The 27,942-nt window shown below is 58.9% G+C and overlaps 2 protein-coding genes and 1 long non-coding RNA gene across 8 annotated transcripts; 2 read left to right on the top strand and 1 right to left on the bottom strand.

Annotated features, from left to right (window-relative positions):
• Window positions 1-3,848: 3,848 nt before the first annotated feature.
• On the bottom strand, window positions 3,849-7,204 carry LOC120322534. Its single transcript, XR_005562300.1, has 3 exons — window positions 6,773-7,204; window positions 6,503-6,609; window positions 3,849-4,481 (listed from the first exon to the last, which is right to left on the bottom strand). It is a non-coding gene; the product is annotated as an uncharacterized LOC120322534 (long non-coding RNA).
• LOC113990062 (glycine receptor subunit alpha-4) lies at window positions 5,011-16,067 on the top strand. Of its 6 annotated transcripts, XM_027725134.2 has the most exons (10): window positions 5,068-5,310; window positions 7,611-7,744; window positions 8,120-8,187; window positions 8,898-9,121; window positions 9,232-9,314; window positions 9,487-9,627; window positions 9,708-9,922; window positions 10,212-10,361; window positions 11,180-11,284; window positions 13,763-16,067. In XM_027725134.2, the coding sequence occupies exons 1-10, from the start codon at window positions 5,228-5,230 to the stop codon at window positions 14,054-14,056; spliced, it is 1,497 nt and encodes a 498-aa protein (XP_027580935.1). In that variant the 5' UTR covers window positions 5,068-5,227; the 3' UTR covers window positions 14,057-16,067. The 6 variants fall into 6 exon arrangements, with proteins under 6 accessions (XP_039234055.1, XP_039234057.1, XP_039234056.1 ...); XM_039378121.1 differs by lacking the exon at window positions 8,120-8,187 and having other exon boundaries at window positions 5,011-5,310; XM_039378123.1 differs by lacking the exons at window positions 8,120-8,187; window positions 13,763-16,067 and adding an exon at window positions 12,192-13,726 and having other exon boundaries at window positions 5,011-5,310.
• Window positions 16,068-20,995: 4,928 nt separating this feature from the next.
• On the top strand, window positions 20,996-27,274 carry GLA (galactosidase alpha). The gene is made up of 7 exons (XM_027725207.2): window positions 20,996-21,170; window positions 21,362-21,536; window positions 22,343-22,520; window positions 24,020-24,111; window positions 24,978-25,139; window positions 25,729-25,926; window positions 26,120-27,274. Exons 1-7 carry the CDS (start codon window positions 21,007-21,009, stop codon window positions 26,381-26,383), a joined length of 1,233 nt encoding a protein of 410 aa, XP_027581008.1. The 5' UTR covers window positions 20,996-21,006; the 3' UTR covers window positions 26,384-27,274.
• Window positions 27,275-27,942: the final 668 nt, after the last annotated feature.

Below are 27,942 nucleotides of genomic sequence, written 5' to 3'. Positions count from 1 at the left end.
TTCATCGCCCAGCCCTGAGTGGTTTCCTTGCAGCAGAGTGGAGCAGAAGCTGCCCCCCCCCATGTCCAGGAGGGCTGTGAACCTGGATGGGGCTGACACAGCTGGATCCTGTCATGCTGGGATTGCCTCCAAGCCTAGGAGAGCCTTGGAACCCAATCCCCTCCAGCCACCCCCTCACGTGTCCCAAATCCAGCTCTCCAGCAGTTCGGGTACACAGGGACAGGTAAAGGCCCTCTCAGCCCAACAGTGTACCCCCACAGCTGGAAGGAGGGTCTGGGGGCACATTTCCTTAGCACATCCAGCAGCCCCACAGCCACAGAGATGGGCTGAGCTCCTCAGGCCTCTCTGCACCTCGTTAGGAAAATGAGCCCTGCTGCAACATCCCATCCCCAGGCTGGTCCCCAGATGGGCCAGGTTCACCCCAAGAAGCACCCAGATGAGCCAGAGTGACCCTCTGGGATCAGCAAGGGACCCAGTGCTGGGTTGAAATACAGCTCAGAGAGGTCACTGAGGGTGCTTTGGCCCCGCTCAGTATTTTGGGGACGGCTGGCTGAGTGGTTGCATCTGGCACAGCCCTGGAGAGAGGTGCCAAGTCATGTTGGAGTGAGAGAAGAGGTGACCTCTGTGCCTGGCTGCTCAGGGATCAGGAGGGCCAGCCCACGGCCACTGGCAGGGCCACTCCAGCCCTTGGCCAGCTGCCCTTGGCCAGTGGCACAGCACAGCACATCCCTTCACAGCCGCTGCACGCAGAGCCCACCCGTGCTGCACCAACATCGGGGTATTTTTAGCCTGGAAAAGTGCCACAAAATCATAGAGCAACATTAGTTGGAGTTGGGACCGATGTCTCCGTTCACCTTGCAATCCCCTCTGGGTCACCCTGCCCAGCTTGGCAAGGCAGTGGGTCCTGCTGGCACTGCTGCAGAAGCACTGAGCACCCATCAGGCTCCCTGTGCCACCTGTCCCCTCCTCCCATGCCATGGTGGCACCTTCCCCTAAGAGCTGCCCCAAATTCCCCCAGCAACCCATGAAATTCCAGAGCCACTGAAGGGTACATCCTGCCCTGTCCCTCTGGTGGCTACACCCAACCCAGTGCCCGTTTCCCCTGCTGAGATGTGGGGGGGGTTTGGGCTCTCTGCCCATGCTCTGCTGCCAGTGGGGCCTCAGTCCCCCCACCAAAGCACCAAGACAGTTATTCATCCCTTAGTCACGCATTTATTGCTATGAGGTGATTTCTGCTCCTGCTGGGAAAGGAAAGCACCCACAGTCTATTATACAGCCTCTCCAGGGAAAGATGGGGACCAGCATGACACTGGAAAACCAGAGGAATGTGACATTGCATGAGAGCACAGCACCCACACTGCGCTCACGCCACGGGGAGCCGCGGGCTGAGGGCAATGCACAGCCACCCATGAGAGTGTGTTCTGTCCAGCATTCATTTCACACCCCATTAAACACCTCAAAATGTTTGCTTTGGGGGACTCCATCACCATGTCCACCCCAGGGCTGAGGGGCTGTCCTGAATGCAGGCATGTGGGGTTTTCCTATTCGTTTTGCTGTTTCCCTTTAGAAACAGTTATGAGACTGTGTCTGCTTTCCCTTCCTTTCACTGGTCAGGGGATTAAAAAAGGAAAGGACAGATGACATAGCCCTAAACTGAAGGCACAGAGGCCTTGAATCTTTCACAAGGAGCGCTTTGGTCCCCAGGGCTCATTAAGCATTTAAGCAGTTGGTCCAGAGAAGAAGCACACAGCAGCACTTGCACGCTGGCTGACTGGCAGAGCCCTCTGCACTCAGCAGCTCTGTTTCACACCTTGGTTTCTGCAAAAGAAAATCCCAGTCCTGGGGCAAAAGAGACAGGAGGATGTCCAAAGGTGACTGGGTTGGCTGGGAGCCTTGGGAGAGGGGAAGGAAAGCAGGAGAAAATTAGGAGACAGGATGGAGGTGCCTGCTGTGTGGTGCTCTCCAATTACAATAAGTAGAATCTCCCAGAGCATCTGCCTCTGCGCCTGATGAATTGCAGAGTTGTTGTCCTGTCCTGTCCTGTCCTGTCCTATCCTATCCTGTGCCAGCCCTTCACTGGGTCTGGGGCTGAAAGTTGCAGAACAAGTGATGCCCCCAAAATGGGAGCTGCCTCTAAGCTGCTATCAAACTCTCCCCAGAGCCCCCTGCCCTCCAGGCCTGCTGGAGGGGAGCTGGAACAGGTCACTTAAAACCCACCACAAACCTGTGCCCACCTGAACCTTCTGTCCCTCCTGATGCATCAGCTTTTCCTGGCTCCCTGTGCTCACTCCAAAGGACAGGCCAAGGAGCAGCGTGGGCAGCAGTATCCTGGCCCCCAGCCCCTGGCATGATGCTGCTGCTGGGGGAGCCCAGGAAGGAGCAAAGTGTGCTCCTTTGCCCTCTGTCCTCCCTCTCACTCACCCCTCAACACAAGTGGCACAAAATAGATCTTATAGGTAGCTGTTCATCCCAAAATTGAGCTTAAGTACCTCAACCTTTTCTCTGGAAAAAACCTCAAACCTCAGAGGAGTTGAATCACTCAACCCCTTGTAACTGTCTTGTCTGCAAATGCACTACAGGGTTTAATTTATCAGGCAGGATTAAATATATAGATGTGGCAGTGCAGGTCTGAGCAGCAGAGAGGGGTTGGGACACAGGCAGTGTGGATTGGCACAGCCCTTCTCCAGGCTCTGGAGCAAGGCAGATTTGAGGCAGGTAAGTATCTGGCCCCAGGGAAACAGTTTGATGTGGGCAGTGGAGAGAATGGGGAAAAAAAGGTATCACGCTTGTCTCCCTGTCTCAGCAACCCCAGTCTCTGCTGCCTGTATCTGCCCCATTAGCAGAGCCTGGCACTGTGACAGGGACAGCACCGGGGCAGGGACACAGGGAAGTCCAGGTCTGTGGTCTGCACCAGGCTGGCAGCTGCTGCCCACACCCTGAGTCAGGGCATGGTCCTTGTCCCATGTCCCTTGCATGGTCTTGCTGCCTCTGGGAAGAACAGCCACAGGACAACCTGGTGGTAGATGCCTGTCTCCAGGAGCCCAGCACTGGCAGCTGCCTGCTGCAGGCATCTCTGCTGCTTAGAGAAGACTCACCTCACGCTCTGATTTGAGGAACATGGGAAGAAACCTATTCTTGTCACTCCCAAAAATCCCCTGGCCAGGATGAGGCGCAGTGCCTGGGATCCCCTGGGCACAGCTGGGCTCTGCTTTTGCAGCTCCTGCTCCATCCCCCCAACCCAGCCAGCAACAAATCAGCACTGCCTTCGCCCGCCTGATGGGATCCTCGCTGCCTTCATTTTCTTAGAGCTTTTTTTCAGCACTGCTTCACTCCTCTCAGTGCAAGCTGCCTGCAAAGCTGCAAGGTGGGCAGGAGGGCTATGGCTGCACCTTTTCCCACAGTCCTATGCATCAAGGAACCACATTGGCTTCACCAGCTTCTCCAAGGGTGTTGTTGTCTCTGCCCCAGGGTTCTGCTGACCGCAGTATGTGTGGTTTGTGGTTGGTTATCTTGAGAGCCCATGCTCATGCTCACCTGCCCCACTGGCTCCACAGCCACTCTGAGCACTCCCAGGCCCCTTGGCTGATGCAGGCACACTGTGCCAGTGCCTCAGTTTCCCCAGAGAGCAGAGAGAATGCACTGGCTCCCCTCCTCCCGACAGTGTCAGGTCCATTTAGCTCGGGCAGTCTGTGGGAGAGGAGCTGTCACACAGTGCGTGCTTGCTCTGCGCCCCGGGGCTCCAGATTGTTCCTTGCGCCTCCCAGCACCGTGGCCCCGTAAACATTAATATCAACAGTAATCAGAGGAGACTTCTCCCAGCTCCTGGTGCTGGGAGAGCCAGGGAGTGGAGATGAGGGCTCCTGCACGTTGCCTTGCAGCCAAATGCCTGCTGCCCACAAGGCACCCCAAGCTCAGCCTCGCACAGCCAGCCCTCACTCCTGTTGCCTCCCTACAGCAAATCCATCGGGGAGCTCTCAAAATCCTGTGCAGCCCCTCACTTGCCATGGGGAGAGCGGGCACAGGGGCACAATGCTCTCCTCCTCCTCTGAGATCCTCCTCTGTGGACCCCTGCAGCAGCGGTTGTACAGCAGCTCCGAGCCATTATCAAGCTGCAATTAATATAAATAAACAAGATGAGCCAGCCACAGTAGAGTGAACAGAAACCTGACTGACATATCCTCCGGGAATCATTTATTCTGGACTTTTATCTTTTTTAAATACTATTTATTTCCTTGCAAATTAATCACAGATTGCCTAGGACCACAGGCTTGGTTGGGTGACCCCAGGGGACAGGGCAAAGGCAGCCGAGCAGCCCGAGTCTCAGCCCTGCCTCTGCCGCCCGGGTTAACAAGCAGCTCCCCTCTCTCTGCCTTGGTTTTCCTCTCCCTGGCAGCCGCTGCAGCTCCCGCACCACGCTGACATGATTGTCCATCTTATGTTCTGCCTCTGCCGAGGGACACGACTGTACATGTGCTGAGCCCCTGGGAAAGGCAAGCGCGGAGTCCCAGCGGGAGGGCTGAGCCCCCCGGCCTCTGAGGCCCCTGCCTGCCCAAGGGCCGGCCCTGAGCTGCGGCTCCAAGGCCAGGTGGAAGGATTTAGAAGCCCGGCTTTTCTCAGCCGCTCCCTTCCATCCGACGGGCAGTACCTCTGGGACATCCCTCAGCCCCTGCACAGCCCTCGATCCCAGCACATCCCTCAGCGCGGCACGTCCGCCGATCCCAGCGCGCTTCTCGTCCTCGGAGCGTCCCTCGCACAGCCATTAGCCCTGCCACATCCCCAAACCCCACCGCATCCCTCGACCCCAGCACACTCGCACATCCCCCAGCCCCGACACCGGTGCGCCCCTTCCCAAATCCCAAAGGGATCCCTCCCGCCCCGCCCGAGGAGCCCCCACGGAGTTCCCGGAGAGCCTGGGCAGGGCGGCCGCGGCCCCGAGGGGACGAGGAGGAGGCGGGCACGGGGCCGGGAGCCCCCCACCGCCGCTCCCGCCTCCTCCCACCGCGGCGGGCGAGGCTCCGCCCGGCTCCCGGGGCCCGCAGCCGCCCGGCGCCCACCCCGCGGCGGGCGCCCGGACTATGAGGAGCGGGACCGGGCGGGGGGCGGCGGCAGCGGCGGCGGCGGCCCCGGTGCGGCGGGAGCGGGAGCAGGAGCGGGAGCGGGGACGGCTCCGCCGCCGGCCGGGTCATGCCCGTGCGCCCGGGGCGGCGGGGCTGCGGGCTGCGGCGGGATGGGCGCGCTCCGGGCCGGTGCCCTCGCCTTCCTCCTCCTCCTCCTCCTCGGCTGCCTCCTGCCCCGGCGCGGCCCGCTCAGGTGAGCGCACGGCGCGGGTGCTCGGGTGCTGGCGGGGCTGCGGGGACCGGGGCTCTCCGTGCCGCTCCCTCGGCACCCCCAACCCCCGGGAGCCACGATTCCCCTCCGGGACCTGGGTATCATCCCCTCCCAGTTAGATAGATCTCTCCTGCGGGACCTGGGCATCCCCTCCCTGACCCGGAGGAGCCTCGGGACCCGTACTCCGACCCCCGATCCAGACCTCCCTCCAGAGCATGATCCTCCCAGCCAGAACGCTCTCAGCCCCTATCTGGACCTCCCCACGGGCCACTGGAGCTTCCCCAAATCTGGTCTCACCCCCCTATTCCCCAGGACTCTGACCCAGCATCCTGGAGGACCCAACAGACCTTTCCCCTCAAGGCCCCCTACACACACAGCCAGGCTCTCTGCCTCTCCCCAGCAGCCCCTGCCCCAGTGCTGGGTCCCTGTATGTCCCCCTGGCCCCGGGCCAGCTGGGGAATCTTGTCCCAGTGGGAGAAAGGGTGAGCTGAGCCAGGTGATAGTCCAGGCAGCTCCTTCTCTGGTGCTGCAAAGCCCCTGCTATGTCCAGACCCTCTCCTGGCTCATGGTGTATGGGGGGAGGAGAGCTCAGGACAGTCCCTGACGCAGCCCCTGGTCACTTGGCCCAGTGGGTGGGTGCCCCACGTCCCATGGGTGCAGGAACAACCGTTGGCCCATTTGGGTGGAAAATCTAAAGACCCCATGTGCCTTTTTCCATCTCTGTCCACCTTGGGTGCTGTCTGGGATGGAGTGGGATGCAGGGGAGAGTGGGCCAGGCAGGGGGGTTTTGGGGGGCTGCAGTGCTCCTGGGCTGAGCCTGCTCCCTGCCCCCACTGTCCCTCCCACCACCCGGCCAGTGGCTGGAGCAGCACGGCAGGGGAGGGAACCGCAACATTTGTGGCAGGGAGGGGGGAAATGGTATTGCTTCACATGCAGAAACTGCTTGTCTCTGCGGGGGGGGGGGGGCATTTTTAGGCAGACCATTTTAGCGTTTTCCAGCCCTACCACCCACTCGCTCCCCAGAGGTGCTGAGCTCCCTGCAGCACCCAGATCCTGTGGCAGAGGCCCCAAGGGCAGGCAGTGTCAGTGGTTTACAGCAATGTGGTAGGGAGGGGCCTGACTTAAATTCTTTCTACCCTGGCCTCTTGGAGTCCTCCTCCCCAAGGCACCATACCTTGCTATTGCAGCTCCTGGATGGGGAATTTCTCCAACTGTTTTGCTCTTGGTCAGGACACGTCTCAGGTACTCTCTGCTGCTCTTCAATTAAGGAGATATCCAGCCCTGCTGGAAAAGATGCACATAAGCCCCTCTAGGATGAATCTCACTCCCTTGAGAAAGGGTAGGAATGAGCAGGTAGGAAGAAGAACCCCAGGGTTCTCAGCTCCCAACATCGTCCTCTTCTTGTGGTAATGGTGTTGTAGCTTCAACCAGAAGAGAGACTCACCTGGGCATGGACCTGGTGGAGTTACAAGGCAGCATGCAGCAGCACCAGCAACATGCTCAAAGCTAATTCTGTGTCCAGAGATCCCTGGCTAATTCCTCTCCATCACAGCCACATGCCTGGCAATGTGGTGAGCGAACATCTCTCGCATTGTTCCTTGAAATTATCATTACAGACTGACGGAAGGAGAGAAGCTGGCAGGCTAAGATGCATTCACAAAAATATCCCCTCTAAAGTCAGCTTAAATAAATCTCCATCATCGTTGGGAGCGCTGCGTGGGAGAGCTCATGTCAGCACGGCTGGTGAGGAGGTGGGCTTTGCTGCTCCTCTCCTGCCGCGTTGCCTTGGCCCCTGACGAGGTGTCACAACCTCAGCTGTGCTCCAGACACCTCCTCGCCCACACCAGGCCAGCCCTCAGCTCAGGCAGGGCTGTTGTGTCCCCCGAGTCCCCAGGCCATGACTCTGTGCAAGGCGGGGTACGATTGTTTGCTCAGCAGCTCCAGCTGGAGATGGTGACGGAGCCTGGGAAGGGGCCTCCCTGCTTTCCCTCTCCAGCACCAGCACAGAGCACAAGGAATGGCCTGCTGTGCCCTGTCCCCACTGCAGCCCTGGAGCAGGGAGGCACGCGGGTCCCAACACCATGCCAAGGGATATATGACACTCAGACTGTGGCAGGTGAGGGGAAAAGCCACCAGGATCAGAGCAGAAGGAAGGGACCCCAGGTTCAGCATGTGGACTTGGCAATGGAGCGGATGCAGTGCAGGCATCCCACGGGGTGCCAAGGTGTGCCTGCAGACCCCCAGTGCTGGCAGGCAGATAACCCACCTCCTCTGCCCCACAGGCTGGTCTCAGGGCGGGAGGAGATTAAAGCTGCTTCCCGAAGCTCACCCCAGCCCATGTCACCCTCTGATTTCCTGGACAAGCTTATGGGACGAACATCAGGGTATGATGCCCGAATTCGACCCAACTTCAAAGGTAAGAGAGGATGTGAGGGTCCCAAACCTGGCAGCAATCCATGCCCATGGCTGCCCAAACCCAGGGAATGGGCTCTGGGGGCAGGACCCTGACCCACATTCCTCTGTCTCAGCACCCTTCCCTGAGTCCCGGCTGCTCCTGCCGTCACGGCCTCTCTGTGTGTGCCCGCTTTGTCTGACAGCACGGGCGGCTCAGTGCTTGCAGGGCTCACTGGAGTTCACCCCGACACCCCCCGGGGGTGGCCCCAGCAGGCAGGGGGACGCTCGTGTGCCCTGATCCACACAGCACATGCAGGAGCTGTGTCCCCGCGTGTGCCTGCGCAGTGCCTGTGTCTCCGCAGCCAGCGGCAAGAGGAGGCTTCACGCTGTTTTCCAGGTCCACCCGTCAACGTGACGTGCAACATCTTCATCAATAGCTTTGGCTCCGTCACCGAGACCACCATGGTGAGGGTTTTGCCAGGGTTTGCACGGGCTCCTCCCCCAGTGCCTCGGGGCTGGCTGTGGCTGTGCCCAGGAGCGTGTGGGTCCCAGCGCCCAAGCCCATGGCCGTGCTTACAGTGATCCTTTGACAGGGGCCCTTCCCTAGCACCAAGGTGGGGACATGCAAAGCCATAGCACATGGCTGTGAATTTTTTTGGGGTCAGTTAACCCAAGCTTGGCTGTGTGGGTCACACTCCCTGTTCCTGAGCTGGGAGAAAGACCCCCAGGAGGTCACAGTGAGGCAGCTGTAGGCAGCTTTCTGCCATCCCCAGCCTCCTTGGGTACACGAGGAACTCCTCTATGGAAGCCCTAGGGCTAAAAATTCAGCTTTTGTGCTTCTGCAAAGCCTTAATACCATCAACCATCACATCAACAGGGCCACAGAGTCATATGCAGAGTGCTGCAAGCTGCAGTTACTGGTCTTCCTCCTTTTCCTCCTCCTTCTCCTCTCAGCTGCTGTGGCTTTGGCTTTTTTAATTTCTCCTGGCTGCCAACAGCATGGAAAGGCTCCAGAGCTGCCCCTGCCCCATGCACAATTAGTAGCAGGCAGGAGGCAGCTGCAGGGCTGAGCCTCAGTGGGGGGAGCCCCTTCCACCTCCTTCTCCATCCCTTCTTCCTCCCCCTTCCTGGGCAGCAGGGGGTGCTCCCAGCTGACGGGGTGCCCTCTGCCCCAGGACTACCGGGTGAACGTGTTCCTGCGGCAGCAGTGGAACGACCCCCGCCTGGCCTACCGCGAGTACCCCGACGACTCCCTCGACCTCGACCCCTCCATGCTCGACTCCATCTGGAAGCCAGACCTGTTCTTTGCCAACGAGAAAGGGGCCAATTTCCACGAGGTCACCACCGACAACAAGCTGCTGCGCATCTTCAAGAATGGCAATGTGCTCTACAGCATCAGGTAGAACCTTCTCCTCTGGTGCGGTGCCTGAGTGGGGAGGCAAGGCCTTTCATGGAGCAGCTTTTCCCTACTCACTGCCCCAACCCCCTCCTTTCCTCTGCCTCCTCCAGGCTGACACTGATTCTGTCCTGCCCCATGGACCTCAAGAACTTCCCCATGGACATCCAGACATGCACCATGCAGCTGGAGAGCTGTGAGTACCTAGGGGGGTTCAAGCTGTGCTTCTTCCCCCCATCTCATCCCATCCCAAAAGCTGGCATCTGCCTTTTCCTGAGGGAGGTGAGCAGGAAAGAACAGTTGTTCAGGGTGGGGTTGAATAGGGTGCATGTCCCTCCCCATCCCATGGCTCCCTACATCCCCTCCAGTTGGCTACACCATGAACGACCTCATCTTTGAGTGGCTGGAGGAACAGGAGGCTGTGCAGGTGGCAGAGGGCTTGACACTCCCACAGTTCATCCTCAGGGATGAGAAGGACCTGGGCTATTGCACCAAGTACTACAACACAGGTGAGCACCCCAGGATCCTGCCACCCCCTCCTCCTGGCCCAGGAGTCCCTCTCACCCATCAGGGCTGTCTTTCCCCACAGGCAAGTTCACCTGCATTGAGGTGAAGTTCCACCTGGAGAGGCAGATGGGTTACTACCTGATCCAGATGTACATCCCCAGCCTGCTCATTGTCATCCTCTCCTGGGTCTCCTTCTGGATCAACATGGATGCGGCGCCAGCCCGAGTGGGCTTGGGCATCACCACGGTGCTCACCATGACCACACAGAGCGCCGGCTCCCGGGCCTCCCTGCCCAAGGTCAGTGCTGCCTCCGTGCTGGGCTCCCCTGCTGCAGCCTGCCCAGGCACCCGGGGTGCCACTGCCACCCCCAGTGCTCCAGGAGCAGGGAGAGCCTTTCAGAGGCTTGGCTGGGACACCACATGTGCTGAGGAGGAACACGGTGCTGCTTGGCTGAGCGAGCTCCGGCCCATGTGTCCAAGCTGAGAGGGCTCCTGTGGCTGTTGGCAGCAGGATGAAACTGGGGGGGGGAGGGATGACTAGCTAGGCAGGGGCCAGTGGGTGCCTGAGCCCCCTCTCCCCCTGGCAGGTGTCCTACGTGAAGGCCATTGACATCTGGATGGCCGTGTGCCTGCTCTTCGTCTTTGCTGCCCTGTTGGAATATGCAGCCGTCAACTTTGTCTCCCGCCAGCACAAGGAGTTCATGCGCCTGCGCCGCCGCCAGCGCCGCCAGAGGATGGTGAGTCCCCCCACCACCACTCTCACTGACATCTGTCCATCCTCAGCCCCTGAGGGGACACCCCAGGGCTGCAGGGCCACTTTCCAGCAGCCCCCGGCGCAGGGCTCAGCGCTGGGCTGTGTTCATTGCCCATGGCTTGTGGCCGGCTCCTCTGGCACACCAGGGACCCCCTGCCTGCCTGAGCAGCACCCTTGGATGCCCCAGGCCTTGCTTAGGGTGCTGCCCTTCTCCTGCAGGGACGCCCTCAGGCTCTGCTTCCTCTCAAAAAGTAGAAAAACGAACAGTGAGGATGGGGGGAAAACAGCCTTTCCCCTTACCTGCAGCCCCAAACCTGGGCTCCTTGCTGTGCCTCAGTGGTGACGGGGGCTCACTGCTGTGTCAGGGTGCTGAGGCACCAAGGGGACCTGGTGGCACCAAGGGACAGGCCTGGGCTGCAGATGTGGAGAGGCAGGGTCCCTCACTCATGGAAATGGTCCTCCCCTCCGTCAGCCCACCAACACAGGCATCAGGCCTGCTTGGGGTGGGCATGTGGCTGCCCCACTCTCATTTCCTTGCCATAAACACACCGCGAGGCACCAGATCTCCACAGAAAACATGAGTACATGTACACACCACACAGGCTGACAGTGCCCTATGCAACCAAATCCTGTGCTGAAGACAGATCCCGGTGCCAGGGCACTGCTGGAGGGGGGGGTTTTCCCCCACACAGACCCCCGTGTCCCCACCGTCCCCCAGAGCCGCTGCCGCGGGGCCGGGGTAGGGCCATGGGTCACCCGCTGTCCTGTTTCTGTTTGGTGCACACTGCTGGATGCCAAAAGGGCCTGAGCAGCGGGACGGCCAGCCTGGAGTCCCTGCGGCAGCTGAGCAGCCGGCACAGCAGCGAGCACACCTACGCGACGCTCTCGCAGCTCTCCAGCTCCCGGGTAAAGCACGACCCCCCTGGCAGCCCCTCCGTGCAGCGCAGCTCACCTTCCCCTCCCCAAAACAAGCCCCCCAGGAGCTGGCCCCGGGGGGGGCCACAAGGGCCCGTGGAAGAAGCAGACCAGTGATTTGCACAGAGTATGTGCCCGTAGGATGGAGCTGCCGCTCCCTGGGCTCAAAAGAGTTTTGAGAGAGGGATGGGAATGGAGCAGATCTCCCTTGTAGACACCCCCACTCTGTGCCTCAGTTTCTCCTTCTGTAAAACAGTCCCCTTTGCTGAGGACTGAGTGATGCTGAGGCAGACTGATGGCTGCTCCTGGGCTGCTGCCCAGCTCCCCAGGCCATGCCCACTCCTCTGACAGGGTGAGGGCTCTCTCTGCCTGCCTGGCTGCCTCGGTGCAGGCAGGTTTGAGGCAGTCGGGGCTGCCCGCAGTCACTCCAGCAGCTGCTCAGGGCACACGGGCACTTTGCAGCTTGAGGCGTAGGGAGGAGCGTGGGGCAGGACAGGCTCCCAGGATGGTGGGGAGGTGCAGAAGCTCCAGGGAGATCAGGCCTGGTTGTCCTTGCCTCCCCTCCACCTTCATCAACCTCTGGACGCCAGGAGAGGCTTCCTGGCTGTCCCCAGCACGGTCCTGTGCTCCCTGCCTTTCACAGCCCCTGAGCACCGACCCCTGGAGATCAACACCCACCCAGCCAGGGAAGGGAGCGGGGGCGTTCTGTAGAACCCAGGGGCATCTGATGGCTTAGGACAGACCTCCCCGAGGTGGAGGCTGCAGAGCCACTCCGGGGTGCTGCTGACATGGCACTGGGTGCAGCCAGGAGCACCTCGGGGTGCTCCTCCAACAGAGACCGGAGCAGAGCCCCACTGCACACAGCTCCTGTGCCTGACAAAGCAAATCTCTCCCACAGACCACCCAAATCCATGCCCAGGAGCTCCCCGCACCCAGCCTCGGCCCCCAGTAAGCATCCTGGGGCTGCCCCAGCCCAGAGGGACCCTCCAGCAGGGAGAACCAGTCTGCCGTGTCCTGGGGGAGTAGCTGCTGGCCCCCAGGGCACACGGGGCTCCCCCCGCCTGGGCAGCCCGAGCACTCAGCCTGGGGCAGGGAAATAAAACTCCGCTGCAAATAAGAACTAATCTCAGCAATTTGAGCCGCTGCTGCTGCTCCTACTGAAAAATCTTGCTTAGCCTGTGGATTGCTGAGTTAAATAAGGATGGCAGGGGACAAACTCTCTGCATGAGAGCCCCCGTGCCAGCCGGGCGCCTGCACGGGCTGAGCTCAGCGAGTAGGGCTGCTCTCCGTGTCCTGGAGGGCAGTGCCGGTTGCAGATGGCGTTTGGGATCCAGCACTGAGGCTGTGGGTGGGCATGGCACAGGGAGAGGCACTGGCCCTGGGAGAAGGGACCCTCCACGGCCAGATACAGCACTGGCAGGGCAAAGGGGAGACGAGCCATGGAGACCAAATGAGTCCAAATGAGCCCAGGGACTCAGTAAAACATCAGATGTGCAGCCTGTGCTTGCACATGCCTGTTCCTCACCAAATCTTTGCACACACAACCCTCTCCAAGGATAACAGAGCAGGACAAGGCACGTGGCTAACAGTGCACAGCTGTTGGTGGGGAGGAGTGCAGGCACTGCTGTGAGGGACTGTGAGGCAAGCAAGGCTGTGCCCTGAACAGTGGCAGTGGGCTGTGACTGGAGATTTTCACGGCATTTTTGCAGCCTTGATCATGGGGATTCAGCTCTGTGGGCACATTGCCCTCTCTGCAGCCCCCTGCCAGCATGGAAGGAGACAGGCTGAGCAAGGGCAGAGAGCTCAGCAAGGAGACAAGCTCTCTCAGCCTCCCTCCTCTGCTGCACCAGTCAGCCCCCACCAAGCAGACATGGGGAGAAACGAGTGTCTGGGCCCTTGGAAAGACTGGGGAGCCCTGCAAGCCCTGGTGGTAGCCAGGTTCCTGCATCCCTTCCTGGCTCTGCCCCAGCAAGATGCCTGTCCCCTCCTGTTCACCACCACAGGCACACTTCCACCCCGCAGCAAACACAGCTGCCACAGCAGTGCCTGCACCCCTGAGACCCCTGCACCCCAGTGCACCCTGCACCCCCATGTGCCCATCCTCCCCCTCCCACCAGTTCACCCTCATGCCCAAGAGCTGGGCTTCTCAAGCCCCCGAGCTGGAGCTGGGAGGAGGCTGGAGGGATCTGTGTCAGGCTGGCAGGGCCAGGATTGCCTTTGGATGCACCCCTAAAACGTGCTGGCTGGGAAGGCCATGGGGCAGCACTCACCCCCATCCCTGTGCACACCACTGCTGGTCCCGTGCTCCTGCCTGCATGGTTCAGGCTCTCTGAAAAAGCACCCAACCTCACATCAGGCACTCATCACCCAGCACCACAGGGTGGGTAGGACACGCAGACACAAGCAGCTGCTCACCCTGCAGCACCAGCACCCGTGGGTGCCCTGGCTGACAGCCTTTCCCTTCGCCAGGAGGAAGAGCTTGTCCGTGAGAGCCGCTTCTACCTGCGAGGCTACGGGCTGGGCCACTGCCTGCAGCCCAAGGACGGGGCTGGGGAGGGCCCCAGCATGTACAGCCCCGCTCCAGCCACTCCAGCCACGCTGCTGCGGGAGGGGGAGGCCCTCCACAGGCGCTACATCGACCGGGCCAAGCGCATCGACACCATCTCCCGAGCTGTCTTCCCCTTCACCTTCCTGGTCTTCAATATCTTCTACTGGGTCGTTTACAAAGTGCTGCGCTCAGAGGACATCCACCTGGTGCCCTGAGGACTGGAAAAGTACGACTGCCTGTCTGTCTGACCCCCTGCAGTGTGCCCAGGCAACACAAGCTCAGCCAGAACTGTATTTGCCTCTGTCCCGGAGCAGCGGCTCAGCTGGGCTGGGCCTCAGAGCCTGGACACGTGGCAGCCCATTCCCCACTGGATCCCAGGGCACCAAGCGGGGGGATCAACAACCGCAGGTCCCCACAGTCAGCTGGAGAGAGGGACCCTTCCTACTTCCTGCATGGTGTCACCCCCAGGTACCCAGGGATGCTGATCTGCTGGGGAAGCCCCAGGTACCCGGGGATGCTGTGCTGTCAGGGCACAGGGGAACAAATACTACCCAGGAATGCAGTGCTGGATGGCACAGGGGAGCCCCTGGTACTCTGGCATGCTGCACAGACAGTGGCCAAAGTACATCACCTTCCAGAAAAACACTCTCCCCCTCCACACCTACCCAGTTAGGCTGTGGCTTCTCCAGGCTGCATCATGGAGCTGAGGGCCATGAGCAGTGAGGGGAGAGGCTGCAGTTCTCTCCTCCAGCCTAGAGCTCGGTTGCAGGAAAGGCTGGACTGTATGGGGTGCTGGCTACGGCCCCATAGCCCCCAGCCCAGCAGTGGACAGGGCCCTTCCAGCCCCCCTCCAGCTCCAACGCACAGCAAAGCAGTGGATCAGGGATGCTTCCCTTCCTGCACAGCTCAGAACTGCCCATGGTGCCCACGGCTGAAGGCAGGACTGTGCCAGGGGCACTGGACAGGAGGCTCTGTTTGCTCCAAGGCAGTGCCAGCTCTGAGGCAGGCAGCAGGCAAGCCCAGTCCTGCTGATGGTGAGGGGGCACAGATGGCCACTGCAGTTGCAGATGGCAGTCACTGGGCACTGGGGAGCCAGCACTGCACTATCAGCCGGGTAGGGCCCACAGCCCATCTTCCAAGGGAGTTTTTCAGGATGAAAGCAGTGGGGACAGCTTGGCTGATCCTTTTGGGTGAGCAGAGTGAGTGGTGGCAACCCCAGACTGCTGCGTTCCCACAGCACCACAGTGCCAGCAGAGAGCCGGAGGTAGAAACCAGCCTGTTCCCCAGCCTGGCACCTGAGTGCAGCATCTCCTGGGCATGTTCACCCCTGCTACCCCTCCTGGACAGGAAAGCAGCTGAAACCTTGACAGGACAAGCTCAGCAAGGCTTCCAGCCCTCCAGACCTGAATACCCTCCATGCTTAGCAGGAAATAAAAGCAGTAGGTAACATTTATGTAGGTCTTACAGAGAGAAACGTGTTGATGCTCTCCTTTTCCTCTGCCCACAGTCAGCCTGGGGGGGCTTGCAGCCCATCCCCTCCATGGCATGGGAGCCAGCAAAGGCCCAGAGTCTTCCAGGTAGGGCAGGATGGAAACAGGATTTTCCCCTTTCCCTGAAGGCTGTGGTGCCTCCATGGCCCAGCAGTGACCCACCTGTCATGGCAGAATGGACCCTGCAGGGCAGGGGGATGTGGGCAGGAGGACAGCACTGCCTTCTGAAGCCAGATCCAGGAAGAACCCCCTGCTATGACCCCTGGCCTGGCTCCTCAGGCAGGAATCACCCTTTCCCTCACAGGACTGGCAGCATCGCCCTGCCCCACCCGACCCCCTGAACCCCATAGAGTCCTCAGCCACATGCACCCATTTCACAGATTGGGCAAGCAGAGAACTGGCCCCAGGCCATGCCACGAGAGGACTGAGGGACCCACAAGGACAGGCTGGGTCAGCTCCATCCCATCACCACCTCTGTGCATGCCTCCCCCACCGTGGGGTTCCCTGTGGGGCCCCACCCCGTGTCCAGGCCAGACTTGCTTTTGGGGAGGCCCTATTTGGAGGCAGAGGAAGGGGTGTCCCTCGGCTCCCCAGCAGCCAAGGCAGTGCCAAATGGGGAGGTACCAGAGTCTGAGCAGCACCCACAGGCACTGGGCAGCCACGCCAACCTCCAGCAGTGGTGGGTTTTTAAACAGCATTGATCTTCCTACGCAAATAAAGCTTTCTGGGGTTTTCAGTGGTGTTCTGGTGATTTGTCTCTGCCAAGAACCCTGCAGCCAGCTCCTGCTCCCAGCGGGGCCCCAGTGTGTTGGGGGAACAAGGGCAAAACCACCCTGTGGGGACAGGAGCCCTGACCTGCCATTAGTCACAAATGTCATTACCTCCACGGGTGATTTTTCGGACGTCATGTTTATCTCCCCCATGGGAAACGCCAGCAGGGATGGGCAGGAGCCCCCCACAAGCTCCCAGCCCCAAGCCCTGTCACTCTCCCTCCCCACCCAGCTCTGCGGGGTGCTCCCCACGGTCACCCCAGCCCCTTTCCACCCCATCCAGGTTTGGCCAGGAGACAGGACCCCGGATGAGGCAGAGGTGGGGACAGGGGGGCTCTGACTCTGCGGTGGAGCTCAGACACCCGAGCATGTGCAGCCTCCCGATGGATAAACCTCCCTGCCCGGCCCCTCGGCCCCTCCGGGCTGCTCGCTGGGCAGGCGCCAGCCTTAGAGAGCTGCCAGCTGTGCTGGAGGGCTTACGCCAGCCCCGCAGTGCCACCCGGGGCCAGGGCTTTTGTCCCCAGCTGGTGCATGGGCGGGCAGAGCCCGCAGCTGAGGGCTGAGCGCCCAAGCAAACATCAATCTCCCTCTGTCCTCCCAGCCAAGTTTCACAGACCAGCTCTGTTGGTACCTCGCAGCCCCATCGCCCGCCCGGCCCCACCGAGGCCGTCGGAGGCAGGGAGGAGAGAAAGCAAACTGCACCCGCGCTGGTTGGGTCCGGGGGCTGTTCTTTAGAGGGGACAAACGAAACTTCCCCGGGGTCTTGATCTCGTCCCCACCCCAAACCTAGAGGGGACACAGCCAAGGGGAGAGCCATAAGATACTTCACAGCAGTACAGTGCACTCAGATCCTTCACTCCCTGCTCTCCTTCTCCTCTCTTGCTGGATGTCAGTGCCTGTTTGGAGATAAATTCTGCTGCTTCGTAAGCCCCAAGCCACTCAGCTCCTGGAAAGAGTGCATCCCAGAAAAAATGGAAAATGATGTAAAAAATCAACACATCCAGCCTAAGCCCAAGCCCCCAGGTCCCATGCACTGGTCACTGCAAGGTGGGGGGGTTCATCACTGGCATTAAACACTTCCAAAGGCATGAGGGGAGCACTGCTCTGTGGCCCCACAGATCCTTGTGATTTGGGTGTCCCCAGGAAAGTTTCAGGGTCAGGAGCAGCACTCGGTCCCTGCCCAGTTTGGACTGGGAGCTGCTGGGACACCCACACAGCTGCAGGGCTGTCCCTGCCCTCCAGCACTCAGCTCCTCACATCCTGGGGACAGCAGCAGCACCCGGGCTGGGGTGCTGAGCCCCATGTGCTCCCACAGGTCACAGCGTGGCCAGGGGCCAGCCCAGGTGGCTCCATCCCCCAGCAAAGCCCACAGCCTTTGGACAGGGTCAGTTTTCCCTTCTCCACCCAAGGCTGTGCACTGGGGGGTGCATCCCAGCCACCACAGGAGGCAGCTCTGGGCACAGGACCAACAGCCAGGGCCGAGTTAATTACTGGTTTAAAAGGAAGTTAATGAAGTTAACACCAGGTTAATGGGGCTCCCATTAACAGCAAAATGAGCATCATCAGCACAGGCAGCTTCCCGATAGCCTGCCAACAGCATGTCCAGGGCCAGGAGCACACACGGGTTTGGGGCAGCCCTTGCCAGCCCCAAGGGCTCTTTGGAGGCCCTCTGTGGGTCCAAGGAAAAGTGTCCTTGGCTGGGCACTGCAGTGGCATGCCAGCCAGGCCCCTGCTCTGCCAACCACAGAGGGCCTGATCCTGCTGGAACTGAGCTCTGCTGCTCTCCATGGGCAACATCAGGGTGCCCAATCTTCCCTTGTTCCCCCTCTCCTTCACTCATCCACAGCCTGGAGCTCCCTTGGGGCAAAACCAGCTTCCAGAGGTTTAGCCAACCATCCTGTCTGGATGCAGAAATGCCTGCAGGACAACATGTCCCACAGTGATCAGGACTCTGGGTTTGGAGCCAGGGGAGTGCAATGCATAAGGAACAGGCAACAGCTCTGCTGGGGCTCTGAGCAACCCCTGCACATTGCCTGGGCACAGAATTGTTTTTTTAAAGAAAATACCAAGCTCCAAAGTCAGCCAAGCAGTTCTGAGCAGGCCAGGGCTGCCCCTTACAAGCGGGGAAATGGACACAAGAGGAAAGCACCAGGAGCTGCCGCTGGGATAGGCTGTGCCAGGGGCACAGGGCCCTTGCAGGACCACAGACCCACAGGGACAGGAACCCTCCATCACAGGGAAGGTCCAGGCGCAGGGTGCTCTGGCAGTGTGGCTGTGCCAGCACCCCAGCCCTCAGCACAGCGCTGCCAGTGATGCCCCCACAACAGAGGAGTCCCAGTGCACCCCTCTGCCACCTAAGCTGCGGCAACACCACTGCCTGTCACCCCCACCAGGGCCCTGCCAAACCCCACACCACCACGGCCTCATCCACCCCACCCCCAGCACAGCTTTGGGACCAGCCTGCACCGCTCTGGGCACATCAGCCAGCCCACAGGGCACCCTACAGCTCCCCAGCCCAAGGGGTGCAGTGTGCCAGGTGCTCCTGGGGACAACAGGACAAGCAACAGGAAGCAACAGCGAGGGAGGGCTGGAACCTGGAGGCAAGCAGGGATCAGCCCCGCAGCTCTCCTGAGCCCTGGGAATACAGGATAACAGCCCAGCTCCAGACTGCCGTTTTGCACAAGAGAAAACAAAGCCATGAGGTTTTCCAGCCCCTAGAGTGTCTTGTTTTGTCTGACTTTGAGGAATCTCTGCGCTTCGGCTCCCCAAGGGGCAGGGGGAGGACCAAGCACTGGAACAAGGAGTGATTATCAACCCACAGGCTCTGAAGGGCTTTTGTTCCCTGGATGTGCCAGAGCAGGGATCGGAGGACACCTAGCGAGATGCCTGGATGGCCCCAGCACCAGAGGCACCCGCAGCCCAGGGCCATGACCCACAGCCCTGCAGTGCTCCCATCCTGCTCTCCTCCTCCTGCTGTGCTGGGGGCCACCACGAGAGCTCCAGGGGGCTGCAGGGGCTGGTCCAGCCTTGGGGAGAAGTACAGGGGAGAAGAACTGGTGTTATGAGGGTGGTAGTGACGGAGGGGAAGAGCACAGGGGATAAGGTGTTCGAAGAAGGAAGGCTCTATCAGGAGCTGCTCACAGAGGTTTTGAGGCAGGGCTGAAAGATCAGAGCCAAAACCAAGTCCTGGGCCCGCGGGGTACAACCCCCCTTCCCCAGGACCCTGTGCTGACACACAGAGCACACACAGACCCACCACTCTGTGCTTGGGACAGCCCCTAGTGCCCCCAGACCCTGGGGCAGCTCCAGCACTGCTGAGCCCAGGCACAGGGACACACAGCTGCAGGACCAGGCCTGGCAGCAGGGATGAGGCACACACAGAATCACAGAACCATTGAGGTTGGAAAAGACCTCTGAGACCATTGAGTCCAAACGGCGACTGAGCACCACCGTGTCAACCAGACCATGGCACCAAGTGCCACATCCAGTCTTCCCTTAAACACCTCCAGGAACGGTGACTCCACCACCTCCCTGGGCAGCCCATTCCAATGTCTAATCACCCATTCTGTGATTAAATTCTTCCTAATCTCCAACCTAAACCTCCACTAGTGCAGCTTAAGACTATGTCCAGTTGTCCCTTGTTCCCTGGGAGCAGAGCCTGACCCCACCCAGCTCCCCCCTCCTGTCAGGGAGTTGCTGAGAGCCAGGGTGTTCCCCCTGAGCCTCCTTTTCTCCAGGCTGAGCCCCCCAGCTCCCTCAGCCGCTCCTGGTGCTCCAACCCTTCCCCAGCTCCGTCGCCCTTCTCTGGACTTGCTCCAGCCCCTCAATGTCCTTTGTGAATCGAACTGGACACAGGATTTGAGGTGTGGCCTCACCAGCACCCAGCACAGGGGGACAATCACTGTCTTGCTCCTGCTGGCCACGCTATTGCTGGTACAGGCCAGGTGCCATTGGCCTCCTTGCCCACCAGGCAGGCACACAGGGCCTCCCACCCCAGGGGCACAACATCCCCCTGAGCACCTCCTGGTGCCACAGTGACCCAGCCAGGCAGGAAGGGACCTGGGAGTTCGGATTGACAGGAAGCTGAACATGAGCCAGCAGTGTGCCCAGGTGGCCAAGAAGGCCAATGGATCCTGGCCTGGATCAGGAACAGTGTGGCAGCAGGTCCAGGGAAGTGATTCTTCCCCTGGACTCAGCGCTGGTGAGGCCACACCTGCAGTACTGTGTCCAGTTCTGGGCCCCTCAGTTCAGGAAGGACACTGAGGTCCTGGAGCAGGTCCAGAGAAGAGCAACAAGGCTGGTGAAGGGACTGGAGCACGAGTGCTATGAGGAGAGGCTGAGGGAGTTGGGGCTGTTCAGCCTGGAGAAGAGGAGGCTCAGGGAGACCTCATCACTCTCTGCAACTACTTGACAGGAGGAGGGAGCCAGGTGGGTGTCAGTCTCTTCTGCCAGGCAACCAGTAGCAGGACAAGAGGGCACGATCTTAAGCTCTGAGAGGTTTAGGTTGGATAACAGGAAGAAATTTTTTACAGAGAGAGTGACCAGACACTGGAATGGGCTGCCCAGGGAGGCGGTGGATTCTCGGTCCCTGGAGGTTTTTAAGATGAGACTGGATGTGGCACATAGTGCCACGGCCTGGGAACCACGGCGGGGTTGGACTTGGCGATCTCGGAGGTCTTTTCCAGCCCGGCTGATCCAACGATCCCACGATCCCGCGACGCGGCCCCCGCCACGTGCCTCGCGCGCCCCTCACGTGACGCGGCCCTGACGTGACCCTCCCGCGGGAGAGAGGGGAGAGAGGAGGGCGGGCCCTCCGGCAGCGCCGCGTCCGACGATTGGCTGCGCGGACAGGGCCAGCTCGCCGGCGATTGGCCGCCCGTGGCTGTCCGTCAACGCGGCGGCACGATGGCGCCGCGCTGGGTCTCGGGGGTGATGGTGGCCGCGGTGATGGTGGCGGCGGTGATAGCGCTGGACAACGGGCTGGCCCGGACACCGCCCATGGGGTGGCTGCACTGGGAGCGCTTCCTCTGCGGCACCGACTGTGCCGACCACCCGAGTCGCTGCGTCAGGTACGGCGGGCTGCGGGGCAGGGGGGGAGAGCCCAGGGCAGCGCAGGTACCGGCGCGGGCACGGATGTGCCCGCGCCGGTACCTGCGCTACCCCTGGGCTCTCCCCGGCGCTGTGGCTCTGGCAGAGGGTGTGGGTAGAGACAAACTCGCTGGCAGGAATGCGGCTGCCACATTGCCCGCTCTCTGCCCAGCGAGCAGCTGTTCGTGGAGATGGCGGACAGGATGGCGGCCGAGGGCTGGAGGGACGCCGGCTACGAGTTCCTCTGCATCGACGACTGCTGGATGGCCCCGACGCGCGACGGGCAGGGCAGGCTGCGGGCGGACCCGGAGCGGTTCCCCGGAGGGATCCGCCGGCTGGCCGACTACGTGAGTGCCACCCGCGGGGAGGGGTGAGGGCACTGCCATCACCACCTCCTGAGCTAAACCCCTGCCCTGCCACAGTGGGGTTTTCTTAGAATCATAGAATCAGCTGGGTTGGATGGGACCTCCGAGATCATCAAGTCCAACCCTTGATCCACTACCGCCGTGGTTCCCAGACCATGGCACTGATGCCACATCCAGTCTCATCTTAAAAACCTCCAGGGATGGAGAATCCACCACTTCCCTGGGCAGCCCATTCCAATGGCTCAGCACCCTCTCTGGAAAGAATTTCTTCCTAATATCTAACCTAAACCTCCCCTCGCACAGCTTAAGACCATGCCCTCTTGTCTTACTGATAGCTGCCTGGCAGAAGAGACCAACCCCCACCTGGCTCCCCCCTCCTGTCAGGGAGTTGCAGAGAGTGAGGAGGTCTCCCCTGAGCCTCCTCTTCTCCAGGCTGAGCCCCCCCAGCTCCCTCAGCCTCTCCTCATAGGACTTGTGCTCAGGTCCCTTCCCCAGCCTTGTTGCTCTTCTCTGGACCTGCTCCAGCACCTCAGTATCCTTCCTGAACTGAGGGGCCCAGAACTGGACACAGTACTCGAGGTGTGGCCTCACCAGCGCTGAGTCCAGGGGAAGAATCACTTCCCTGCTCCTGCTGCCACACTGTTCCTGATCCAGGCCAGGATCCATTGGCCTTCTTGGCCTCCTGAGCACACTGCTGGCTCATGTTCAGTTTCCTGTCCAACGTTCAGCTTCCCTTGCCTCACCCTCCTGCCCCATGCCCAGGTCTCTTTTCTGCCCTGGAAGCGCAGGTGCACTCCAAGGGCCTGAAGCTGGGGATCTACAGTGACGTGGGGAGCAAGACGTGTGCCGGCTTCCCTGGCAGCTACGGCCACTACGAGCTGGATGCCCAGACCTTTGCCTCCTGGGGCGTGGACCTGCTCAAGTTTGATGGCTGCAACTCTGGCTCGCTGGAGCAGCTGGCAGAAGGTAGGCACGGGCTCCAGGCAGCCATTCCCATGGGTGGGAATGCTCTGCGGGCAGCAGCAATCCCCAAGCCCAGGGTGGGGCTCCAGGAAGCTGCTTTTCCCTGAGCATACCCATTTTAAGGGATTTGCTCATAAAAGCAAGTGTGAGGCTCTGTTCCCAAGGTGATGAGTGTTGCTGGCCCCAGTGTTTTTACCTGCTCGGTCTCCTGGAGCTCTCCCGAGAGCACAGCTTGGGAAAGGAGCTTTCTCACTGCAGAGCCCGGATCACGTTGAGCACAGACACATCAGCTGCGTGCTCTGGGGGATGGCTGTGCAGGCTGCTCCTCAGCTCTTAACAGAGCAGAGGCTTTGCCCTCCTGCAGTGCCTTTACTGGAGAGCTCAGAGCGTTTCACACACTTACCCCTCAATCCCCGTGGCGAGGCTGTGTCAACGTGAATCAGCCTGAAGCAAGAACAGGTTGTGTCAGCCATGAAAAGGGCAGCTGTGAGGGCTTTTAACAGATGAAAATGAAGGGAATTATGGCATAATAATCCTACCAGGGTTTTCATTTTAAAGCACACTGGTATAAATATCACTTCAAAAGTTATTTGCACAAGGGCTGGCAAGGCAGCAGCTGAAAGCTCAGTAGCTCCCTGTTCTGAGGGGGATTGGCTACAGACTCTTCAGAAGCACAAGCAAATCCCAGTGCCACAGGAGCAGATTTGTGGGAAGAACACTGTAACTTGGAAGGCATTTTTCTCTTGCCTGGGCTCTGGCTGCTGGCACAGTCAGCACCACAGCATTTGGCATCAGGAGTCCTGTCTCTGCCTGGCAGGGAGAACCTGCCCAAGTGACAATCCCATCGAAGCCAGATGGTGGGGCATATGCCAGCTGCCACAGACAGGAGCACAGCTCAGCACCCTGAGTGACAGCTGAGCTGAAAGCTTCTGTTGGATCATATGTGTAGCTCAGACACAATCCAGTTGTACTGAAGCAGTTCCAGAGGAGAGAGCAGACTTTTCATTCCCTCTCTGCCAATTAGAAGGGACTTAACAGGGCTGTCTGGGGACAAGGACAGGAAAAACTAGTGCTTTTGCATTCCTGCCCAGTCCATATGGTGCAACTGCCTCATGAGAACATATTCCTGCAACATTACCCAGCAAAGCTGCACTGCTTGATAGATACTGACTGGTATCTAGATCCTGGGTATCTAGAGGAAAAAGTGCCTCACAGTAAAGCTTTCAGCCTCTTCCCATGGCTGTATGTATGAAGGGATCAACAGTCTTGGGAGCAATAAGCCTGCCCAAGCAAAGCTGTGAAGCAGCTCACCTGTCCTTGGGAGGCAGGAGACTGGCTGCAGACTGTGAGCTCCCCTGTCCTCCCTGTGGTGTCTCAGCCATGATAATGTGTTCAGCCTTGATTCTGTGAGAGTTGAGCTGAAACCTGAACCCGTGACACTGGATTAGTTCTGCAGAGACTTTGACCCCCAAGGAGGTTGTGTAACCTCTGCCTTGCTTTAGGTTACAGGCGCATGTCTCTGGCCCTGAACAAGACTGGAAGGAGCATTGTGTATGCCTGCGAGTGGCCTTTCTACTTGAGGCCCGTGCAGCAGGTAAGATCTGTTTCTCAAGGCTTATCCTGGGGCTAAAAGTGGGAAGAACAGAAAAACATTAAGACTTCAAAACAGCGTCCTGAGAAATTCTGTTCTGGCAGAGACCAAGGCTGTAAGATGGAGGAAAAAGACTTTTTCCTCTAGAACCCTGAACTATACCTGAGGTGAGTCACTGCTCTGCTGAAACAGATTCAGTAGGATCCTGCAGCATGAAGGCACAGCCCAGCTGGAGCATGCCAGAGAAAACACAGCAGCATCCATCTGCTTTTGGCTCCAAGGAACCAAGCAGCAAACCTCTGGCAGTGCAGACACACAGTCTCAGTGTCACTCCTCCTGGACACAGAGTGCTGCAGACCTGGCCTTACAGTTACCTCTGGGGACCAGGAGAGAGGCTTTGTGACATCCTCCACATTGTTCAGTGGCACATTTCTGCCAGCCAGGGTCCGTGACACACACGTTGCCCTCAGCTGGTTTCCCCTGTGCCATTCCCTCCCATTTGAATTAAATGTATTACTCAGCAAAGGGTGTAGACCCAAGAAATGGCAGTAAGTAATGGGATATTACAGTTTAATTCCACTGGCCCTGTCACACCCTCACTAAAATTGTGCTGAAAGGAATTTTCTAACAGAGCTGGTGGCCACAACTGTTCTCCCAAGGGAAGCAGTTGTGTTGGGACATGGCACACTGGAGTCACCGGGCACAAAGCTTCCTAGGGAATCAACATGCACCAGACCATCCACATAGCTGGTGATGGAAGGTGTTATCCTAGTACTCCCCCAAATTACCCCTGATCCATTTAGCCTTGTTTACACTCTTGTTGTTGTACAGCCAGGCTCTCTGGCTAATCACACTCATTGTTTTGGCAGCCCAATTACACAGAGATCAAACAGTATTGCAATCACTGGAGGAACTTTTATGATGTCTACGATTCCTGGAACAGCATCAAGAGTATCTTAGAATGGACAGCTCTTCACCAGGACAGCATTGTGAAGATAGCTGGGCCGGGGGGCTGGAATGATCCTGACATGGCAAGTATAGCAACACCCACCTCTGCTGAAGCATCAGCAAAAATTCCTTCCCTCAGCTGTAGGATGGGAAGGATGGGAAAGGAGGGAACTAGGGGAGAAACATTGAGGGGAAGAGGTCTGATGGGACCCTATGATGAGAATCTTGATGAGAGGGTCCTGGCTGGAAAGGGAAAGAGAACTGCAGGTACAGACAGTACCAAGGAAGCACCGTCTTTGTGTAATGCAGCCTCCACAAACAGCACCAGTTCAAAACAAGTGTGGCACTGGGAGACAGTCTCCAAAGGGCTGATGTCCCACCAGAAGGAAAACCCCTGGGTGCCAGCATTGCAAGGAAGGAATACCTTAAACACTGCCTAGCCACTTACAGAGCCGCCTTTACTTCCATCAGTGGCTCATTCTAAATTGCCTCACTAGTCATGCCTCATTTTTCCCTACCAGCTGGTCCTGCTCCTGGCACTCAGCCTATCTAGCCACACTCCAGAGAGGGGGCCCACCCTCAGCATCCTGTCATTTCCCAGTGCTTGGGTTGGTGGCCCAGTTTCTGCTCTGCAGGAAGCGTTACCAGGTGCTTTTTGTTTACCTGTCACAGCTGGTGATTGGAAACTTCGGGCTGAGCTGGGACCAGTCAGTGACTCAGATGGCCATGTGGGCCATCATGGCAGCTCCCCTCTTCATGTCCAACGACCTGCGGCACATCAGTCCCGAGGCCAAGTGTCTGCTCCAGAACAAGGAGGTGATCGCCATCAACCAGGACCCGCTGGGCAGGCAGGGATACCGGATCCTCAAGGTACAGCAGGACCGGGCTGGGGGTGCAGTGTGGGGCACAGGCAGCCAGCCAGCCCCTCAGAAAGGGGACACAGGAGGAGGGACAGAGGTGCTCAGGGTTTGGGGACAGGAGCCCAGTGAGCCTGTTTGTTCCCAACAGGCATGACCATCGCTCCGGCCTCCCCTGAGCCCCAGGTTTGTTTTCTCCTTGGCAGGACAAGACCTTTGAGCTGTGGGAGCGGCCCCTGTCTGGCCGAGCCTACGCTGTGGCAGTGCTGAACCAGCAGGAGATTGGAGGACCCCAGAACTTCACCTTCTCCCTCACCTTCCTCGGCAATGGGCTGGCCTGCAACCCAGCGTGCTCTGTGCGCCAGGTCCTGCCAGCCAGCAGGGACTGGGGTGTTTACAGCTGGACCTCCTTCCTGAGCGTGGAGGTGAACCCCACAGGCACCGTGCTGCTCAAAGTCCTGGCACTATAGCAGGCAGTCTTCTCCTAAGCCTTAGACTCTGTCTGAACTCCTTGAGGAACTCCTTGTGGCAGGAGTCTCCTTCCTCCAAGCAGGTGCCTTTGTTCTCTCCTCAGGTGTTCATTGCTTGAACACTCAGCCTAATGTGGCAAATACCCATCACCAGAGGGAACAAAGAGAGGGGCACTGCTCTGCTGTTTACCTTTTCTCTGGCATCTCACCCAGCTCCTTCTCCAAGGGGCTGGCAGGGCTCCAGCAGGGCAGCAACTCCTGTTTCTGCCCACTGACACTACCATGCAAGGACAGGCAAGGGATACACCTGCAGCATCCTACAGCTCACCTTGAGCATTTCAGGGACAAAAGGGAAACATCCTGGCCACCTTGCTCTCTTTTCCAGACCAGGGCACACAGTCCAAGAAAAGCTGCTCCTACCCCACTAAAGAAACCCAACACTCTCCTCAGAGCATGGACATTCACTTTCTGACAACTGAGAGACTGGCCTAAATCATTGCACTTAGCAACTTCCTTGACAGCTACTTGCTTAGTATAAACAGGATTAAGTAGCATGCTGCAGGACTCAGCTTTTGAGAATTTTTCCTCACACCAGAAATCTTCCTCTCACCAGTGGCTGTCACTTCCCTCTCTGCCCTTCATGTGGCCACTGGAGTTCCCTTCCTCAGTGAGCTGCCTTCCAGAAACAGCTGTGTGCTTGCTTCCAGAGCTGGCAGCAGCCTTTGAATGTCACAGGTCCTTCCAGGACAGGAGATGGATCATCGCTTATGCAGCCATGCATGTACAAGTATGTTCTCTTCTGACCACTACACAATCAGGATTTTTTAATTTGTTTTTCTGTGATTAAGCACTTTGATTAAAAGTCCCTTTAAAAGGCTAAGCTTTTTCTTACTTCTGCTGGAGGACAGCATGGTGTCTGAATTAAATCAGGTTTTAGAAGACAGGCCAGTTTGTTCCAGTCACATAAGGTTTTGTGAAAGGACTGCCAGAAACTGCACTCAGTGAAGCTGACAAGCCACAGCCATACAGTCCATCCCACAGGCCAAAGCCACTGCTGCCTACAGAACTTTGAAAATGCCCATCACATCAGTCTATACTGAATAAGGAAAAACACAGATTCTGTGACAGTTCAGTAACCACGTGTCTCGGTCACTGCGAAGATCTGAAGAGGCATTTCTCCATCCTCCAGCTGCATTTTCACTAAAAGAAAGTTGCTCTCAGAAGAGAGAGCTCAGCCTGGCGTTCCCAGCACCTGCTGACAGGGGGATTCCCTACTTACAGGGAGCTGCTGCTTCACAGGGATTATCCTGTAGAAGGGAAGGCTGTCCTGCAACCTACCACACTCCTGTGGTTGATGCCTATTTGAAACTTCAAATCTCTAAGCCACCACAGCACCTCATTAGGCACCTGCCTAATGGTGCACTGGCTGCTCCAAAGCCTTTGCTCCTTAGGGCAGTACAGCTGTTCCCTGTTTGCATAAAGGGGCCTCCAGCCAAGTGCAGGGGCTGTTCAGGTTACTTTGGTCCCCACTGTGGTGGAAACATCGCTGGCTGCAGCAA

This window comes from Pipra filicauda, unplaced genomic scaffold (assembly GCF_003945595.2).
Source record: "Pipra filicauda isolate LSUMZ 115617 unplaced genomic scaffold, ASM394559v2 scaffold9_size5747161_pilon, whole genome shotgun sequence".
NCBI classification, from domain to species: domain Eukaryota; kingdom Metazoa; phylum Chordata; class Aves; order Passeriformes; family Pipridae; genus Pipra; species Pipra filicauda.
Note: the sequence above shows the minus strand (reverse complement) of the source record. Positions and strands in the feature narration are given on the sequence as shown.

Bases quoted from the DNA above. Each gene is read 5' to 3' on its own strand.
- LOC113990062 (XM_039378121.1), top strand. From the start codon at position 5,076: ATGAGGAGCGGGACCGGGCGGGGGGCGGCGGCAGCGGCGGCGGCGGCC. The intron at 7,745-8,897 runs GTAAGAGAGGAT...CCTCTGCCCCAG, and splicing joins AATTCGACCCAACTTCAAAG to GACTACCGGGTGAACGTGTT. The intron at 9,628-9,707 runs GTGAGCACCCCA...CTTTCCCCACAG, and splicing joins CACCAAGTACTACAACACAG to GCAAGTTCACCTGCATTGAG.
- GLA (XM_027725207.2), top strand. From the start codon at position 21,007: ATGGCGCCGCGCTGGGTCTCGGGGGTGATGGTGGCCGCGGTGATGGTG. The intron at 21,171-21,361 runs GTACGGCGGGCT...CTCTCTGCCCAG, and splicing joins CACCCGAGTCGCTGCGTCAG to CGAGCAGCTGTTCGTGGAGA. The intron at 24,112-24,977 runs GTAAGATCTGTT...TTGTTTTGGCAG, and splicing joins ACTTGAGGCCCGTGCAGCAG to CCCAATTACACAGAGATCAA.